Source organism: Trachinotus anak, unplaced genomic scaffold, assembly GCF_046630095.1.
Source record: "Trachinotus anak isolate AG129_WGS33_773 ecotype Australia unplaced genomic scaffold, CSIRO_AGI_Tana_v1 ptg000007l, whole genome shotgun sequence".
In the NCBI taxonomy this organism is placed as follows: domain Eukaryota; kingdom Metazoa; phylum Chordata; class Actinopteri; order Carangiformes; family Carangidae; genus Trachinotus; species Trachinotus anak.
The window spans coordinates 3279062-3299366 of NW_027273858.1; the positions used below are offsets into that span (position 1 = coordinate 3279062).

Genomic DNA, 20305 nt, shown 5'->3' on the forward strand with positions numbered 1-20305 from the left:
CTAGAACATGTTCCTGTTGTTATTTTGTGCACATCTTCATCTGTTCATTTCTTTTTTAAAGTTGACTGTCGATAAAAATATTTCAGCATTACTGCAGCAGACCACACTCTGTTTAATCCCTCAATATCAGGAGTGATATCCTCATCACCAAACCAAACACAAGCTCATAAACTATTTAAGCAGCCTAGTACATGGCTTTTAAGCTGGTAAGAGTTCTCACTTGTTCCCAGTGTGGTGCCGCTCGTGTGGATGTCGGCCCAGTTCTGCACAAAGTCTGGTCTGGACTGGTTCGCTGGATCAACCGCCACAGTGGTGGATCTGAACATGGGACCGGAACCTGGAGCGCTGAGGACAGGAGAGGATGACAGGATGAAAGGAAACATGAAGAGGATAGGGAGAGAGGAGAAGATGAATGAAAGAAAAGGAGGCGAGAAAAGGATGAACACACAAAAAGAGGGAAAAAGGATGAAAGGAAAGAGGAGAGGAGGGGAGAGGATGAAAGGAAGAATGAAAGAGAGGAGAGGGAAAGGAGTCAAAAGAAGAGGACAGGACAATAGAAAGGAATAGAGGAGGAATGAAAGAAAGGAAAGGAGTGAATGAGGAGAGGAGGGGAGAGAGATGATGACAAGACAAAAGGAAAGGAATTAAGGACGAAAGGAAATAAAGGAGGAGGGGAGGACAAAAAGTGGAGAGAATAAAAGGATAAAAGGAAGGAAATTAGGAGGAGAAGGAAAGGAAATGAAAGAGGAGGAAAGAACAAAAGTAAATAGGGCAGGTAGACAAGAGTCAGGGTGAGGATGCAAGGAAACAAAAAGATTAGGAGGAAAAGGGTGAGGAGTATGAGAGGGGAGGAAAAGAGAGGAAGGGACAAAAGTAAGGGAGAGGGAAGGAGAGAAAGAAACAATAAATAAAAAGAAAAGGACAAAAGGAAACAAATGAAGAGGACAGAAGAGGAGAAGAAACAAGGAGACAAGAGATGAGGAGAACAACAAGGTAAAAGAGGAAAGGATGAATCAAAGGGAATGATGGAGCAGAGAAGAGGAAAGGTGAGGATGAAGTGAATGATAAAAAGAAAAGTAGATCAAATAAAAACAAGAGGAGAGGATGAAATGAGAAGAAGAAAACAAAGGAGAGGAAACAAGGAGACAAGTGGTGAGGGGGGCGAGAGGAGAGCAGAGCTGAAATCCAGCTGAAAATCAATTTGGCCATGCGTCTCCTCGGCCTCCCTTTGTGCCAGGAGCCAGACTGCATTGTTGCAAATCTGAAAATGGCAGCGACAGCCGACACTGACACGCAACTTTGTGTGGAGCGACAGGGTTCAGCCGCTCAACGTGATTGGTCAGAAGCACTTTACAGAGCCATGCTAATAATCCCCATTAAGCACAGCAAGACGCATGTTATTGGTTGCTGTGCCAACGCTCATTGTAACCAGGGAGCTGGTTAGTGACATGTCCTTTCTTACTCATTTACAACACTGAGAAACCAAATGTCAGTCAGCACATCAAGTGTTTTTAAATATGCGTAGGCCCACACTCCCAAAGTAAACCCACATTAAAATTCAAACTTTCATGCATGGATTTAGAAGTCGGAGATGTTTGATTGTGTCTTCAGGGACTATTTTCTGGCGGAGACCTACGCTCTCTTTGCGTGGGCATCTTCAAGTTGTGACTTGCAGCTCTGAGCTGAAATTGTGCATTCATGTGCCATCGGAACTAAATCCTGTTTGGTAGCTCGCCAGATGAACTTGCTGAACTTTCTTTAAAAAAAAAAAGATGAACAGCAATTGAATGCAACACTTGAAAGTCAGAAATATGGGCGCTTCCGTTGTGACAGATCTAAATATTCTGGCACTGATTCACCTACTTCCAGGTTGCATGAATGAGTCTGAGGAGGTAAAAACTACAGGAGCACTTGTGTAAAGAAGGAGGAGGCTGTGGCTCAGGAGGTAGAGTTGGTCGTCCATTAATCAGAAGGTTAGAAGGCTGGTGGTTTAATTCCCCGGCTCCTCCAGTCCTCCAGTCCTGAACCCAACTGCTCCATCAGTGTATGGATGTGATGTGTGAATGTGTGAATGTGGTGAGTATTACAGCACTTTGGGTGGTCGCTAACCCTAGAAAAACACAGTCTACCTACCATTTATAAAAGACAACTTCATTGTGAGGATGACCCTGATGAAGGTCACAAGCTGAAATGCAAGTTCTTTATGCTACAAGCGTTACTAGACCTTTGACCTCTTCAGAAATAATTTTTCTTGTTGTTGTTGTTTTGAATTTATTTATAGAGCGCTGTGGTAAAAGCCAGAAGAAGCCATTATGACTACTCGCACCATATATATAGCCTATGCGTATATTAAATTCCAGCACATATTAGCATTAATTTTGAGACATGTTTCTGGTGAATATTGGACTTAGCTGAATGTAAATCTAACATTCACCCTGTGTTTAGCTCTGTGTTTGGTCTCCACCACCTCCTGAGGGAAATATCTGGCTCCTGAGCGGCTCCACCACGTTCACCAGTCGGTCACCACCTGTGTCTGTGTAGTTTGGTGCTGAGCAGGTGGTGGACAGTGAGTCTGAAACAGCTGATCAAAGTGATGTACGGTGGCCCTGAGAGCTCAACACGCTGCAACTTAAGGACACAAAACACTGAACAAGTCTGTCCCAGGAAACACTTCTGTTGTCGTCTGTGCTACTTGCACCGCGTTTCTATATTTGGTTGTGTTGTGAGTATTTGCTGTCAGATGGATGAAGATGTTTCCTGAATTTCTTTGTGTTTAAGTGTTTCAAGTTGCCGTGTATTGGGCTCTCAGGGCCACCGTAGTGATGGGAATAAACCCATAAAACAAAACCAGTGAGTTAAAAGATGCTGAAATGTTCTGCAGAGCTGATGGGAACTGATAATTCTCTGTGTCACCTTCACATTATGCACAGTTATTTAATCCACTGTTGATATGAAATATTGATTTCTGCAGCTTTAAAACTTTAAATACTGGAAATCTTAACGTAGGTTTTCTGAAATACTGAGCTGCTCACAGTGAAAGGTCAGTCAGGACAGAGGATGATGCTTATTTGGCCTTTTGTTGTTTTAATCAAGAGGAAAATATCATGTTCAACATTCTCTTTTCTGCAGTGTAAGTTAATAACATTTACTTTAATTTATTCTTAAAAAAAAGCGCATGTTTAAACAATTACTTTTATATCAAGTTGCTTTAAATATCAATTGAGTAACATGACATCTAAGCTGGACTGTAACACTGCTTGTTCCAGCACAGGTATGACAGCTGTAACACAGAGTGATACTGGTCCTCACTCACCACTCTCCTGTCCTCCTCTCCTCATGCTGATGGAGCCTCCTCAGCACTCGCTCTTCTCTCCTCTCCTCCCTGCGTCTCCTCTGCCTCCTGCAGGCCAGCGCTCTGTAAAACTCCCTCTGCTTCAGCTCCTTCAGCCGCTGTGAGACAAGCACAGTTTTATCATTATTATTGTTATTAGTAGTAGTAGTATTAGTATTATTATTATTATTATGAGAAGTATTAGTAGTAGTAGTAGTAGTATTTTAACAAGGAGAAATAAGAGGTCGAGGGGCGACAACATTGAAATCATGTCTGAATAAGTTCATCGTCATGTTTAGTTTGTGTGTGTGTGGGAGTTTATCTTTCCGCTCTGCTATTCTTTATCTGCTCTGTGTGTGAGAATAAAGTTTATGTGTGTGTGTGTGTGTGTGTGTGTGTGTGTGTATGTGTGTGTGTGTGTTTACAGTATGTGTGCTTACTAAGTCAGCCTGTGTCAGCTTTAGTACAGGCCAGACCAGCTTAATTCACTTACTGAGCTCTGTCTGCAAGCTGTCTGCAAGCCGGAGATACTGATACTGTGTGTTTATGTGTGTGTGTGTGTCACAAATAATAATAAGAACAATATACCGGTGGGCTCATATCACAGACAGACAGATGACAACCGACAGACAGTGAGGCGGGCAGAGAAACCGACAAATAGATAAACAGACCAAAATAGACAGACAGATAAAACACAGAGGGACAAAGAGACAGGCAGGGAGACAGATGCAGTGTGTGTGTGTGTGTGTGTGTTTTAAGCTTGCACTGTAGCCTCAGCATTTCTTAGACAGTGTACATACAGTGCGTGGGGTGGACGAAGTGACAGAAACCTCACAATAGACTGCAAACCAGTGCAACAACAGCTCAGACTGTGGCTTTAAAAATAACCACAAAGCTCAATCAATACTCGAATGATAGTCACAGCAAACAGTGGATATTATGAGCTTATTAAAGTTCATGGTGTAACTGGCTGAAGACAGTTGATATTTGTGTGATAATTTGTTTACACACTGAGTTTGAAATAAATGGATATTACATCAAAGTGCCAAGTCTCAGCTTTAATTTGAGTGGCTTTCCATCAATATAGAAAGAACTGTGAACTGTAGTTTCGGGATTCAAAAGTAATTTGTCAGATTAACATAAAGTCAAACAAAATCATCATGTTTATTATTTTGTGGAAAATCCTTTGCAGTCTTCGACCCACAGACGCGAGCAGATGCTTTCTATCTTCCCTGGTGATGCTCTGTCAGGCCTTCACTGCAGCAGCCTGCAGCTCTTGCTCGTCGTGGGGTATGTCTGTCTTTATCCTGGTCTTCGGCAAGAAGAGTCAGATTGAAATCTTGTGATTGACTCGGCCAGTCGAGGAGATTCACATGTGAGCTAAACTTTAAACTGACGCACGGCCAATCACATTCATACTCAGACGTCTGACGGTTTCAGTTGTTTTTAATTCACAGTTTACCCAAGTGTTGAAGCAGTAAAATAATATAAATTACAAAGATGAAAAGTCTCTATTTAAAGACTTTATTCTCCCAGACTAAGGAACATTTATACAGTAGTTTACAGTAGTAGATTGCAGACAAAGATCCATAGTGCAAACTGAGTCCATGCAGTTATTAACGCAAATATATTCCCTTGAATATTAGACACTAGGTTGTGTCAGTTGGGAGCTGCGTCAGTGTATAATTTTGTTTGTTGAGATGCTGCATATTTCAAATGTAAAATATCCAGCTCATGGGTTGATTATGAGACAATGGGCCCTCGGGCACAAACACTTGAAAGACCCTCCCTCCTACGTAGCAAATTAAATTGCTTTTGCTAATTTTAATATAGTCCTACTGTATGTGTGTGGTGCTCACTGTGCAGCTGTTCCATGAAGGAATTGATAGACAATTAAATAGTGAACTATGAATATTGGAAGATGCCCTTCTGACACAGGGTCTGGTTTAAAGGCCCCTGTGGGTCATTGTAGACCCGGGTGGACATGCACGAGCCTCTTTTCCACTCCCACAGCTTTCCATAAATGGATGTGAACATCTGTTTGCATATCAACAGATGCCTACTTCATTTATTTATTTATAGCGCCTGAACCATTAATTTATCACTTGCAGCTGTAAACATCATCACAGTGTCATCATTCATTTATAGAGCTCAGAGCCAAAGAGAAAAGATTATCAGGAAAATAATGATCAAATGATATAAGTTTATTAGTTTATAAATCCAGCTTTGATTGACATTTTGCAGATCACTGTGTGGACCCCAGCAATGATATCACATTCAGTGAAATGAACAAAAAGGGGGACTAATTTATTTTCACTATAATTCCCTCTATAAGTAACACAATGGCAGAATGTGTTTGGTTGTGGGTTTCTAACACTTTCTATCTTTTTTTTTTTTTTGGTTTTATACCGGATGCCCTTACTGATGCAACCCTCTACGGGGAATTTAGAGTCATCAATTAATCAAACGTGCGTGTCTTTGGACAGAGTACCCAAAGGGAACCCACGGAGATGTGGTGAGAACATGCAAACACCACACAGAAAGGCCCCTGGCCCGGGGTTCAACCCCAGAACCATCTTGCTGTGAGGCGACAGCGCTAACTACTTTCTATAATAAAACATCCAAAAGCGAAAATGTTAATAAATAGGGCTCTGTAGTCTAATTTGTGTCAGGTCCTTTAGTTTGAGAAACACTGTCTCATCACATCGCCCTCAGCTTGCTCCAGAAAACTGTGTGCACGCAGGTCTGAAGTACAGCGAGGTTCATTTGTTACGAAAACCAGTTTGTGTGTGAGGAATGGTGACCCTTGTTTAGTAGTGTAGTTTAGGAACAGTGACTGCTGTGTACTTTAGCACATTTAATTTGAAATGAGCAGTGTCTTTGAGGTTAAGTAGCCAATGAGCGAGGAGTCCAGTGCGGTGTGTGTGAAAAAGCTGACAGTTCTTCCACAGTTCATCTGATGTGGATGAAAATACTGTCTGAGAGTTGGCACTTCAACGTCCTGGTCATTGTTTCCTTTTAGATCCAGGATACTGGAAAACAGCGACAACGCAGCAGATAATGTGTCACCTTCCTCCTACTTACAGATGTCACTGTACAAATTATATATTCAATTACAAAACATACAGCGTCTGTGAGCAGCATCACTGAGGATAAACTGTGAAGAGTTGTTTCTCTCTGTCGGACTCTGTCATAGCCTCACTGCAAATCTCTTCATTTCCAAAAGAAGATGAGACTTTGACTGACCGTGAACCAGAAGATGGGCAGCTGAGCTCTGTGTGTGTGTGTGTGTGTGGTGTGTGTGCGTGTGCAGGCAGGAGAATATTACTGCTAGAAAATCCATTTCCTGCAAGTGTTGCAGTCTCAAACAATATGCCCTAAATGCTCTGCATCCTCAGGTAAACCTAATAAGTCTGACACACGGCTAACTGTGAAAAATATTAGGCCTCTTTCATCGCTTGCAAGTGAACAAATGATAATTGCAGCAAGTACATTCCTCCCAGCAGCACCTATAATTTAGTAAACACCCTGAAAGCTGCAGGTTCTCAGACTCACCCTCCTCCACATCAAACTATGGAAGAACAAACACTTAAAATTACATTGAAAAGAGGAAAATGACAAGAGAAGAAGACAGAATCAGATGTGACAAGTCCCCTGATTCTTTTTTTATGTATATGCAGAGTTTATTATTGATAACCTGTGTTTATTATGTAATCAGTGCAATATGTACTATTGATTTGAGCCTATAAAAATGCCTGGATAACTGGCATCATTATTGTTTTGCTGTATTGATAGAGCTATAATATTCTTTTTTCCTGGCATTTTATAGATTTACCAATGTAAGATTTAATTGAATCTAAAGGAAAAAGGCCTTAGGTGAAAAAAATCAAGTCATAACAGTCAATGTACATATTGATTAAATCGTCAGCCTGTTACAATACAGACAATAAATCAATGAGATTTCAGCTATGATTCAGCAAAAGTGAGCAAAACATGATGAAACATTGATTATTTCTTTTGCTCTTTTCAGATAAAAATGGGGATGGACAATATGCATAAAAACTCTCTATGATTATACACATTATGAAAATTTCAACAAGTCCTTCAACCTGAACAACCACACAGGTCGTTTTCATCAACCCTCTCCCTCCCTACGGCGGCAGGCCTAGCGGAGCTTGGTTGTCATGGGTACAGTAATAAACATGCAGACTATACCAAGAGGGGCGTACCTACCTCTGTCGCCATGGTTACTGTAATAATGGTCCTGACTTGGTTAGGTTTGGGAAAAGATGGTGATTTGGGTTGAAGTAAGTACTTCCTCAACATTACATGATCTTTGTCGTCATGGTTACAATAATAACAACATGGTTAACTTCGTTTTTAACGGTCATGGATAAAAGAAACAACATTATCGAATTTTTTGCTAAATACAGCAAACTGAAGTCTGACGTTATGATGTTTATTCTCACTGACGCAAAAATCATAAAATTCAATATTTCCAAGAAGGAATTCTGCTCATTTTAAAGGGATAATGTTATAAACTGCTGACGTCCTGTTGTTTTTACCTGCAGGCACCTGTCTCTCTCACCTCACACAGTATATCTGCTTCATGTTTTTCCCTCCACAACCTCCCTTCAATGCTCCTGTATCCCCCAGCAGGGAGGAGGGAGGAGGGAGGGAGGCTTTAAAGCCTGAAAACCAGACCCTTCAGTAAAAATATAAACAAATATGCTGTCAAAATGCAACACTCAGTTTTGCTTGTTGAGTGCTGACGTATCAGAACCCGTCAGCAGAAGTGCTACAGCTCCCAGCGCTAGTGATCATGAGAGAAGATTGTGTTTGTGTGATTTTGCCGACCACAGTGTGTTGTGTTGTGTAAGAGAAACCAGAGTGGAGCCGGCGCTCGCTGGGGCTCCGGGATGAAACAAATCCACGACCTTGGTCAAGGGGGTTTAAGGTTTTGTGTGGCAGGATAAACCAGACCCCTGGGTGCCTTGTTAGGGTGGTGTGACTCACCTGCTTGTGGTGGTGGTCGTAGGAGTTGATGTGGTTGTCGTACTGTTGGTGTCTCACGTACTGCTTATCGCACAGCTCGCAGTAGAAACTGGAGTCCCCGTCCTCCTGGAAGGAGAGAGAGATGGACAGAAAGAAAGAAGAGGAGAAAGAGGTCTCACTTCTTGTATTTTGCCTTTGTTGTAGTCTTGTAGCATTTAAAAGAAACATGGCTCCTCAGTTTCAGTTTATAATGATTTCAACTAAAGAAAGTATTCAGAATTTATTTTAAAGGAGCAGCTCTGTTTTAACTCAGGTCGTATGTCCTGAACTTCTGAAAGCTGTTCAGAAAAATACTGATCACTGTTGTACACAGTAAAGGAGGAGCACAACAAGCTGAGCGGTGGACCAGGCTAATTGTTAATTACAGCTGTAAACTTATTATCGTAACTTATTACACTTAATAGAAAACAAGGAAGATACCCTTCAATGTCAAGTAAAAATGCAAGATTAATCAGTATTGATTATGTCAGTAAGAGTATGTTCAGGAATGAAGTTCACAAGCCTTTGGGTCAAGAGATAAAAAATGTGACATATCAGACAAAAACGGAAAAAAGTGCCTTTTAGATCTTGTTTGTGTAATTATAAATTATGACTTGGGCATAAAAACGAACTGAAAACAAAACGTTTTGAAAAAAAAAATCCCAGTGTAGGTGGGAAAGGTGAAGTACATTAAGAGCCAGTATAGGTCATAAAATGTGTTTATGGGGATATATTCATCATACTCGAGCTTTTAATTTGTTGCCTGTCTTACAATTTGTGTGTGTGTGTGTGTGTGTGTGTGTGTGTGTGTGTGTGTGTGTGTGTGTGTGTGTGTGTGTGTGTGTGTGTGTGTGTATGTCCTACCACCAACAGTGGACCAATGAACCAACAGGGGACATTTTAAAGGTCCACCGTTGGCCATGCCGTAAATCATGCTGTAATTATTTCTAAACCTCTATTTTGAGTTTATTTTAATTTTAGCCAAGAGGGGACCTCCAGGTGCTTGAGTGTTAAAGTTCATACTCAGCGCTACCTCTGCAGGCTGGAGCTGGGAATTTAACAACTCATTCACACACTCTTTCACAGTGCAAATGGCCTGCAGCTCTGAGCAGGCACAAGACTACAGGGGTACTATTTAACAAACTGCATACTGCGGGAACCAGGCTCCTTAAACACTATTTTTTTTGTTGTCTTAAAGTTTAAAGCTTCACACTCTGTTTAAATGAAGAAGGTGGGGGAATAAAAATATAATGTAAGAAATAAAAGTAAAAGAAGCTAATTTCTTTTCATTTAAACTCGTGACACATCTGACATCAAACTTCTACTTGAAATTAAAAATTTTCCAGTCTCACCAAGACTCCCCCGACCAGAAGTTAAAATGTATTTGTATCTACTGATAGGAAAACAATTTGTTGATGCATGTAACAGGAACAAGGATCCTCACTTCCACTCCCCTGGTCATTGGACCATGATGATAAAAGTTTCAGGCCCACAGTACAAAGACCCACAACAGCATGAGCAGGGTGCAGAGACTCAGCACAGGGCCAATGCAGTGTAATTAAGTAAAATCGTACTTTGCAAGCATGTGTGTGTCTACACACATTCTTCTCTCTAAACTCTCCATATTGCACCAAAATGTTAGCCACTCATTGTTTACCTTCACATAGCCCTCTGTTTTTTATCTCTCTGGCCTTGACCCTCTTTGAATGGTTTGGGCACTGGACTTCAAAATTCACCACAGATCAAAATCAAGACCACAAAACTCCTGAGTCGTCGTCTTACAGCCTGAGATATTTGAACACTTGAGGCCAGTTTCTGATTTTTCAGAGAGTCTGACTCTGGCTATTGGACTTCAAGATTCAATGCATCACATCAAACTGACAACCCTAAAGCTGTCAACCGGTCCACTAACTGCCTGAGCTTTCTCACCACCAGCACTTACTCTATTTCTCATAGACTATGAGTCTGTCTTCTGGATGCAGGACTTCAAAGTGCAACAAGGTGCCTGAGGATTAAACCCACAACCTCAAAACTTCTGAATGGCCCTGTTACTCTTTCTGCTTGGTCACCATGACCTGCGTTTGGACAGCACCCAAAGGGAAGAGTCAAAAACACAAAACTCAACTAAATAGCTCAGCATGTTTGAGAACTGCTCAGAAGTTCTGAGGTTCAGTTTTTATGAGGCTCAATGAATTTTGAAGTCCAAAACCCAAAGTGAGGCTCTAAGTATGTAGGCTCATATTTGTTTGACCAAATGTTTCAGGTGTGTTAGAGGACTCGTGAAACTTTGAGGTTGTGGGTTCAGTCCTCAGGTAACTTATTCAATTTTGAAGGAAGGAAAAGACTGGCACAAAAGGTTTAAGAAATACTGCTCAAACAGTCCTAAGCCTCTGCCTCAAGGTGTCAGAGGCCTGCTCAAGTCCGACGTCGAAAGTTAAGGGTCAAAAGCTTCAAGAAGTGAGGGTAAGGTGGGTCATTGTATTATAGGACCATTCAAGTTTTGAAGTTTTGGGTTTAATCCTGAGGTGCATCCAAAGGCTCCAACAACTATTGGTCTAGTGTCTTTTTAAAATTGGCTCAGGCTGTTAGAGGAGTGCTTGGAAGTGTTGGGGATGTGGTTTTGATCTTTATTAGGCAAACAACCAAAGACCGAAACGTTTGTGGTTGGGTTCAGTCCTTGGTGAATTTTGAAGTCCAACACTCAGAAGAAAGACTCAAGTGTTTCTGACCAAATATCTCTGAATGTTAGAGGAATGCTTGAGGATGTGGGTTCAACACCAAAAATGAAAACTAACAGACAGAAGCTTGCAGTGCCTTCAGTAGTGTGGTGTGTTTGTTTGTGATTGTAAGCCACCAGTCTGTCTCACATTCTGTTTTTAGTACCAAAAACAATCCTGCTGAAAATTACAAAAGCAGTTTTGGTCGGTGCGGTTTGGCAGTCCCCAGTTGGTAAGGTAGGAATATGTGTGTGTGTGTGTGTGTGTGTGTGTGTGTGTGTGTGTGTGTGTGTAATCATAGAGTTTGTCATGTGGAGTGATGCTGTCTCTATTGCTTCCGATGGCTAATGGGCCCTTCAATCACAACTATTGATCAGCAATTTGAGTGTCTGAGTCAACACACACAAAAAAACACACATGTGAATACACACACAAACACACATTTCTGCACACCCATATACATGCATATCTTTTAATGTGTGTCTTAAGCCCACACTCTCACTCACAGATGTAGAAATGCTGGATTTTACTTTTAGGCTTTTACACACACACACACAGACAGAGAGAGAGACACACACACAGACAAAATCTCCATTAATGGAAGATTGATTTATCTTTAAAAGTAGGGAACATTCAATCTGTGACACGACCTTCACCAGAGGTCTGGGCACTCTTTATGTGTGTCTGTGTGTGCGTCACAGTTTGCATAAGTTGGAAATTTCCAACTTTATGTCTCTAAAAATTGCAGTGGAGAAGCTTCCCGAACTCTGAGGCTATTAGGAGACAGACCGAGGGGGAGGAGGGGCCCGAGACAGAAAGACAAACAGTGAACGAGCCAGACTAAAAATGTGACAGAGGACAGATGGAGACAAACAGAAAGACAGTGACAAAAGCAGAAGGGAAATGCAGACAACCTTGTTTAAGCCCTCGCAGTCCCAGAACAGCCACCATCCCTGGCCATTACCGCAGGGATCTCCTCCTTCACTCAGCATTAGCTCATCAGACAAGTGATTACTGCTGCTCCCATAATTCCATTAAGTAACGAATTTATGTTACATTATTCTATTACAGAACGAAACATTACATTTGCATTATTTAATCAAAGACAGCATTGGTTTGCATTATGTCATTAAAGATGTTGTTGGGTTGCATTAGCCCACCGAAGATGGGTTTTGATGTCTATTAAACATGGCTTGCTGGATAGCTTGGAAATTGCTGTTCAGCAGACTCAAATTAAAACGCATAACAATTTAGGAAGGTTTCTGCGCACTGCGTTGCAAAAAAAAAACAAAAAAAAAACGTATTGTCCTGTTGCCATGTTAAAATCTCATTCCTTTTTTTGTTAACTTTAGCTGAGGGAGAGTTTTGTGAAAAATTTTGGGACCCATAGTGTGAATGCATTTTTCAGAACCTGCAGGACAAACTCAGATGCACAGATGTGAGGCAAAAAAAACCAAACCTCCCAAGTCCAGACCACATCTTGCAAGCCCAGTTTTTACCACATGATTTTAGTCTGGGAAACATCGGCTGAGAAACTTCTGAGCTGGACGTGATATGTGTCAAAAAACTCAACCTTCAATATATGTTGATGATAACATGTCTTTCTAATTCATAAACCATGCAAACAACTATTTAAAACACAGGTAGGTGATATAAAACATGACATCATCAAGTTCTTGTTTAAAATCTATTTTAGTGTTGAGACAATAAGTCAGTTAATAAACTAGTCAATTGACAGAAAATAATCCACATTTTGATCATCAATAATCAAGTTATTTAGTTATTTACCAAATAAAAACACCAACATTCATTGGTTGCCGTTTCTCAAATGTGAGGATTTGTTGGTTTTATTATGTTTATATTGTAAATTGAAGATTTCTGTGGTTTTGATGTTTGCGTTTTTGATTATTTGAAGAAAACAAGCAATTTTAGGATGGCGTCGGGGAGTTGTGATTTGCATTTTTCACAGTTTGTGAACTGAAACTTCGACTAAACAAATAAATGTTTAGTCAGAAAAACTGACAGATTTGTCAGTTCAGCTACCATAATTTACCAGCATGAAAATCCGGTCCCTCCACAAGAGGTTCAGTCAGCTTTTGTCTGAGAAAAGTTCCTTTTACACTGAGCCATGTTGGGCCGTCTGAGGTGAAAGTTGGCAATCAGGACAGAAATGGGGTAAAATCTTTGTCCTAAACAGTAGTAATAGATCAGACTATGAGACACGTCCACTGAGCGATCGATCTGTGGCTTCAGCAACCAAAGACAGCATCATTCTGACAGTGTCAGTAACGTACAGTAGAATCTAATTCTCACAAGACCTCTTCTACAATCCCTGTCTACAGACCAGCCAATCAGGATATGACATGAAATGAGGCTAAATATGCTCACCAGTGCAACATCTCAAAAGCTCAATTTTTGAAAAAGATAAAAAAATAAATAAATTTTCCCTCGCTGTGACTGAGCCTACATTCTCCTCTCCCTGTTTCAAATGCAAGCTGATGATTCACCTATGCTCTAATATTATTTTTTCTATTTACATAGCAGTGCTACAATTCACCAGGCACTCACTGCAGAATCTGACATGCCTGAAACTGATACTGTACAATCTGCCAAAGACTGCAAACCAGGATTTTATTAGACCCATCTCACATAGTGGGACATGCACTAAACTAACACTGGTCATTGTTCTCACACAGTCTAAGGATGCCTCCTTTTTTAGCCTTGTCAGACCACAGCTGCAGAAATCATAAATTACCTGACCATGCCAAACAATGAAAATCTTAAATAAAAGGTAAAAACACTTTCATATTACTCAAAACGTGACAAACATACTCACTGACCACCAGAGGACAGAAGAACTGACACCATCGTCTTATAAAATGTTTATGGCTCATATGTTGGCAAACAAATCCCTATTAACACGTTTGTGAGACACAGAGCTACGTGGCGTTTTGCTCAACTTTTAGCCCTGGATTGGTCGCTACCAAACCGAGAATAATATCTGCTTTCTTCACCAGCCTTGTTTATTTTGAGCCTCTGTCGTTCTTGTGTTGGCAGTCAATGAACACTCTTGGTTTTGTTCACTCGATCCAGCTGCTACAATCCATGTTCAACCAGTAAACCAAAACAATGAGCTCAAAGAGCCTAAAATCTGCTAAGGGCTTCAGAGTTGGGTGTTATGTTTTGTTGACTGTTAACATCCAATTAGCAGAGCTGGGTTTTTCATTTGGACTCAGCTTTATATTTTTAGTTGTGACTGTGGAGAAAAAAAATATGATAAAAGCAAAAAAATAAATAAAAATCAAATAATCTACATTTCAGGATGTCTCGCCCGACTCAATATCTTGAAATGTATTACTTTTGGTGAAACAAAGCTGTCGGCTGTAACTAATTTGATTTTCGATGTCTTATAACTGGCTTGATAAGTCTGATGTGTGAAGACTTGTGAAGTGAAGCTCCTCTGCAGCTTTTTTTTTTCTTCCAGCCTCGCATGCTCGATGAGCAGCTCCTGTAAATGACTTTCTTACTGAGAGATCTCTTTTTCTCTGTCTCCCTCAGGGTTATGTTCTTTCTCCAAGCTTGTACTTTCTTAACACTAATGACTAACTGCAGCCAGTATGTAGATAGACGTTTTTATCAAGTTTGAGGGTCAAGTGAGGTCATTTTTAATCTTTTTCAGAAGGGAGAGACTGGATACGGCCTTTATGTCGAGCACCTTGTGCCCCTGTGTTGTGGCCGATTCACCATTGTGTTGCTATAAAAACTAAAAACAAGGTCACAACTCTCTCCTGAAGTCTGCTCTGATAAAATGCAAGAAAATTGAATTTTTGACAAATGTCTTGTTGATTGCAAACCTTGTGTTGAGAAGAACACAATCAGACATATAATCTGTAGGGAAGCTCTGCATCGAGTGAGCTCTTTTAATGTTCACCACATACTTTTTAGTGTCTTGAATTGCAGCTTGGCTCAACAGCATTTAGCAATAAAAACAGATCACAGAGTTCGCTGAAAAGTAGCCAAGGTTACTGGTCTTCAGTAGGAAAACCTGACTCACCCCTTGATAAGCACATGGCGAGGAACACTGTCCTGTCTCTGCGAGAGCAGTGTGAGCCCTCTGGGTAAAAGCATTCGGGAGTTAAAGAATATTCAGACGGTTTACCAGAAACTTCCTGTCAACTCAATCAGCTAAGAGCCATTCAGTGGTTCACCCCCACATCACCTGTGGTCTGATAAGTCGGTCTAACACAAACTGGAATCACTATACACACATGCACTTTAGAAACGAAGAAGCCACTCAGTTTTCATCGTCACCATATTCTAAAGAAGCATAATCTTCTTAGCTGGGAAAACCTCATCAAATACAAAAATGTCTGCCGAGTTTATAAGATTATGTACGCTTTAGCTCCTCCCACTCTGTCTGCCTTCATCAACTTCAAATCTACTGCAAACAGAGCCACTAGAGGTATAGCTGGGGGGGGGGGCTGCACAATCCCACGCAAAAAAAAAACTGCATCAAGCCAGGCTTCATCTTTCCCTTCAGAGCATCACATCAATGGAATTCAGTCAGAGAGTCCCCATCCCATTATTCATTTAGGTATAACTTCAAGAAACTGCTTACTGAGAACCAACAATGCCAACACTGCTGCTGTACTTATCCACCTTTAACATGACTATACTCCTGTATCATTTAACTGTATTATATAGGCTGTATATGCTTTTAAAATAATGTTTTTAACTAATGTTCAGATTGTATTACTCTGTAGCCCCTTGGCTGTCTCAGGTACATTAGACGTTATTTGAATGTTGATTAAAGGTCCAATATTTTAGTGTTGATATCCATAAGAAGATATATTTGTGGTTTAAAGTACCAAAAACTATCAGAGTGTAGTTTTACATCTCCTCTTTCAGGCCAATCAGAAGAGAGGTTCAGAGATCACATGACAAGTGGTCAAATAAAAATGTAGCAAATTTCAGGTAAACACTCAGAGAAGCCAAATCCTGTAAGGTTGGATGGTGGGTCCGGGTGGGCGGGGCTTGGGGCATGGCTGAGAGCGGTGACTGCTTTGTTGTGACATCACAAAGTTACAGAAGTTCTGACGGCTGGTTTTAAGGCTCAGTTTCTGAATACAGGCTGTGTGCATTTCTCTGTGGACTGAGACTTTGATGCTTTCACAGTATTAATATGGAACCTAGACCTGCTTTATAATCAAAAAAGACATGGACATCTCATCTTATATATAATGGGACCTTTAATGTACCTTGTCCCTTATCAAAAATTTAAAAAATCGGATTACTTTACCCCTACTGCAGTTAAATTGAATTGAAGCAGACAAAATGATGCAGCTTTTTATCAGCACAGGAACATCATATTTTCCACAGATAATCAACTTTTCATTGGCCTATGTGGAGCTGTTGACTCCACAGCTATTCTTATTTTATCCATGTATTTTGTGTCTGTATACTGTTCCTGCTGCTGTATTATTATGTGTGAGCTATTATATTTTTGATCATAAATCCTGTCCAGAAGCAATCAAAAATAATCCTTCTGGGACAATAAAGGTTTAAATTAAAAGGGAAATGAAGTGAAATGAAATGAGTGTGTGCTTGTGTGTGCATGCATATGTGTGTGTACATATATATATATATATATATATGTATATATGTGAGTGTATGTGTGTGCTTAATATCTTCAAACAATCAGATTAAGTGCATTTTTGTAATTGAAAGGAAGAGAAAACAAGTGGTCAACCTTCCCACCACCACCGTCTTCCATGTTAGCAAATGCACCACTCAGCTCAGATAAAAGGAACTATTATATTATATTATATTATATTATATTATATTATATTATATTATATTATATTATATTATATTATATTATAAGTGGCCTGTTCTGGTCTTCTAGAGGGAAATAAGAGTTTATTAATTTGTTTTGAAGACATCCAGACATTATAGCAGACCCGCAAACACATAAACAAACCACCTGCTGTTGTACTTTAGAAAGTGTCACCGACGCCAGCTGGCAGCAGCTCTCTTTAGCTAAAGCAGATGTAAAAATCTTCTGTTTGAAGACAAAGGAAAAGTTTTGTTTCCTTAATTTTCTCTGTGTGGGTTGAATTGATGAGTACCTTGCAAGGTGTGTTAGTTGAGTAAATATCTCTTGTTCATTTTCCAGAAATTGGACGAGGGTCATGAAAGAGCAGAATGACCTTCCTCCTCTAAGTTGAACGAACAGACTCACATAGATGTATGTAAAGTAACCAGACAGTTTTTAAGGGAGGCAAACAGATTACAAGCAAGGACAGTAACATAACCACAAATGCAAAGGAAAATGCTTAATTCAGTCTTAATCCGTTTTAGAATATGGACAGAACAGCCCAGGTTTCAGACATGCTTTTAAGGGGGATGCACTTCCAATTATTCTGAATATCTAGATCTTGTTCTCATCCTATTTTAATCCATTTATTGGAATTTACTTTGGACAAAAGTGTCAAATGAGTCAGATTTAATGACACAAAGAAATAATGTAAGGGACCAAAGTAAAGAGTGTGCAAAGATGATACATTTAAAGGTCCCATATTGTATAAAGTGAGATTGGTTTCGGTTTGGATTTGGTTTCTCTGAGTGTTTACTTGAAATCTGCTATATTTTTATTTGATCACTCAGAAAACAGTCAGCCAATCAGAAGCGAGCGCCTCAGACTCCCTCTTCTGATTGGCTCACCAACCTGTTGTTACTAGAGCTCCAGAGATAAGCCTGAGAGAGGAGATGTAAAACTAAATTTAGATGGATTTTGATTCTTAAAACCACAAATATATCTTCTTATGGATATTTCGAATAAAACACAGGAGAAGAGTAAAATATGGGACCATGGAAGAAACTGTTTGTAATTTCACAGCAAAAAAATACTGATTTGATGAAAGAGTTCATCAGAAGATTTTCCCCCCCCGACAGCAAAACTTGATATTTGAAACCTCCCATCATGGATTTAATAACATTACAAACAGGGCCTTCTTCTCTTTGAATCCATAGTTACCTTAATGACCAAACACACAAAAAGAATTTCAGATTCATTATCTCATGGATAGGATTCATTAGAGATACCACATGAATTTTAACGACTGAAAATATGTTAAGATTCTCGTGATAGTTGAACAGTTTTTATTACTGTTGACAATAAGGGCTTTATAGCCAGCAGTGAATAGTGAAGAACTAATTAAGATATGAAGACTCAGCAGAAGAAAATGAAGGGTTTGCAGTCGATTGTGATAATAAAGTCCTGTTTACCACTATAGGTAAGTTAGCTTAGTTTACCTCCGCTGTCCACTGATGTCAGCTGATGGTGGAGGAGCTACATGAGATAATTTGGCTGCTCTTCACGTCTGTGCCTCTGAGGAGCACACTCCTGCTCCCTCAGCTGGTGGAGCTGCTGCCTTTCACTCAGCCAAAGCACCTTCCCAATTTGGGTGCTCAGGGGACCCCCTTGAGTACTTCACATTTTTTAACATGTTGTCAGAGTCAAAGCTGTTGGTTAGAGTTGTGCCACTGAGGGACTGCAACAAAGAGAGGCAGAGGCCCAAACTGCTGCTGCTGCTGCTGCTGCTGCTGCTCTGGCCCAGCAGCTGCAGCTCCAACTGGGACTATAAAGGCTGAGCAGCCCCCTGAGCTGACTGGATGTGTCTGTGCTCCAGCTGCCCACTGTGCTGCAGTGAGGTTTTCTCTGGACATCATTTTTGTTATTGTTGTTGGATTCTGTTGCTGACACCAGCACTTAAGGAGTGTGTGTGTGTGTGTGTGTGTGTGTGTGTGTGTGTGTGTGTGTGTGTGTGTGTGTGTGTGTGTGTGTGTGTGACAGCAGGGGGCTTGGATGTTCCTCAGATGCAGGCCGAAAAATATGAACTGTTTCTGCAGGCTGTTGTTGAAACAATGAGTCTTTGCATTGTAGACATTTAAAAAAAATGTCAACCTTTGTAACTGAGACACTTGTCTTTTGTGAGATTATATTATTTCCCATGACTCTAACTGCTCTATGTGGTTTGTGTATGCTAGATAATCATAACTATGTACTGTATTCATTCATTCATTACCTTTCCATTTGTACTACATGAAGTCAGTATTTGGTTGTTGTAAATGGAATTGTGTTTGTATATTTGATAAGTTGCTGGAACAATGTGCTTTCTGCAGCTAGATGTGAAAGATGTGAAAGATTTAGGTTACAGTCAGGGAAATATTGCGCAGACCCTGAAAACTGGCAGCCAAATGGGAAAACATTCATGTCAGCCTCATCGATTTAGGGAATTTCAGATGGATACCAGTTCTCCCTGCTGAACAAATCTTTGCCAGAATGATGCAAACACTGCAGACAGTTCAGTGTAAAAAAAAAAAAAAAAAAAGCAACCAGTCCTCTAACCTGAACAACCACACAGGTCATTTTTTTCAACCCTCTGATCTGACCCATAGGAGTGTCTCCTAAAATAGCGCTTGGTTAGCTTTAGGAAAAAATTGTGATTTGGGTTAAAATAGGTCATGGATAATAGAAACAACATAAACTGCTACTTTCAAATGGGAATCAAACACCGCTCTGCTGTGTCATGTTCATCCATCCACCCCAACCTCCTCCTGACGTGGACTTTGTTGCTCTATAAACTACGTCACCGCACTTTTCTCTTTGCTCCTGTCATAATTACTATGACCACTAGATGTCGCCTAGCAACAACACGTAATTGTGGGTCATAATAACCTTTTTTACAGGACAGTCTCATAAAAAGAGTTAACTCTAGCTAACTAGCTAACTTAGGCTACATTTCTGTGAATCTATATCTGATGACAGTGAATCTGGCAATAACAGGAGCCATCTTGAAAACAACTGGACTGTGGTGGTGATTCTGGTTCACATATAAAACAGACTGGTACAGGAATGCACTGTGGGGTGGGATCTCAAGTTTAGGAGGGATGCTAAAGTGGTTATCAACCACAAGCTACGTTCTTCCAGCACAGACATGACATTCATATAATTATAACGAAGTTTCACAGCTGGTGGGAGAAAATGATACCAGTCTGTCAATTTTCATGGCAACTGGAAAGATGCTTTTGATCCAGTGTAATTTGTCCCACAGTGAGCTGAAGTCCAGCATCAAAGCTGTGAACGCAGGGCGTAGTAATACATGCAACAAGGCCTGTTAGAGGTCAAGAAGAGATCTGTGTCTCTCTCCTCTCTGTGAGG

The 20305-nt window shown here is 40.4% G+C and overlaps 1 protein-coding gene and 1 long non-coding RNA gene across 2 annotated transcripts in view; one reads left to right on the forward strand and one right to left on the reverse strand.

Annotated features, from left to right (window-relative positions):
* LOC139622582 (uncharacterized) overlaps positions 1-20305 on the forward strand; it is an 89496-nt gene that overhangs the window by 64679 nt on the left and 4512 nt on the right. The gene's annotated exons all lie outside the window — the stretch shown is intronic.
* LOC139622581 (G patch domain-containing protein 8-like) overlaps positions 1-20305 on the reverse strand; it is a 69951-nt gene that overhangs the window by 11392 nt on the left and 38254 nt on the right. Inside the window, exons 2-4 of the mRNA XM_071479963.1 lie at positions 8348-8452; positions 3314-3450; positions 221-345 (exon numbers count right to left, since the gene is read on the reverse strand). Coding sequence (XP_071336064.1) covers positions 221-345; positions 3314-3450; positions 8348-8452 — 367 coding nt within the window. The remainder of the gene's footprint in view (positions 1-220; positions 346-3313; positions 3451-8347; positions 8453-20305) is intronic.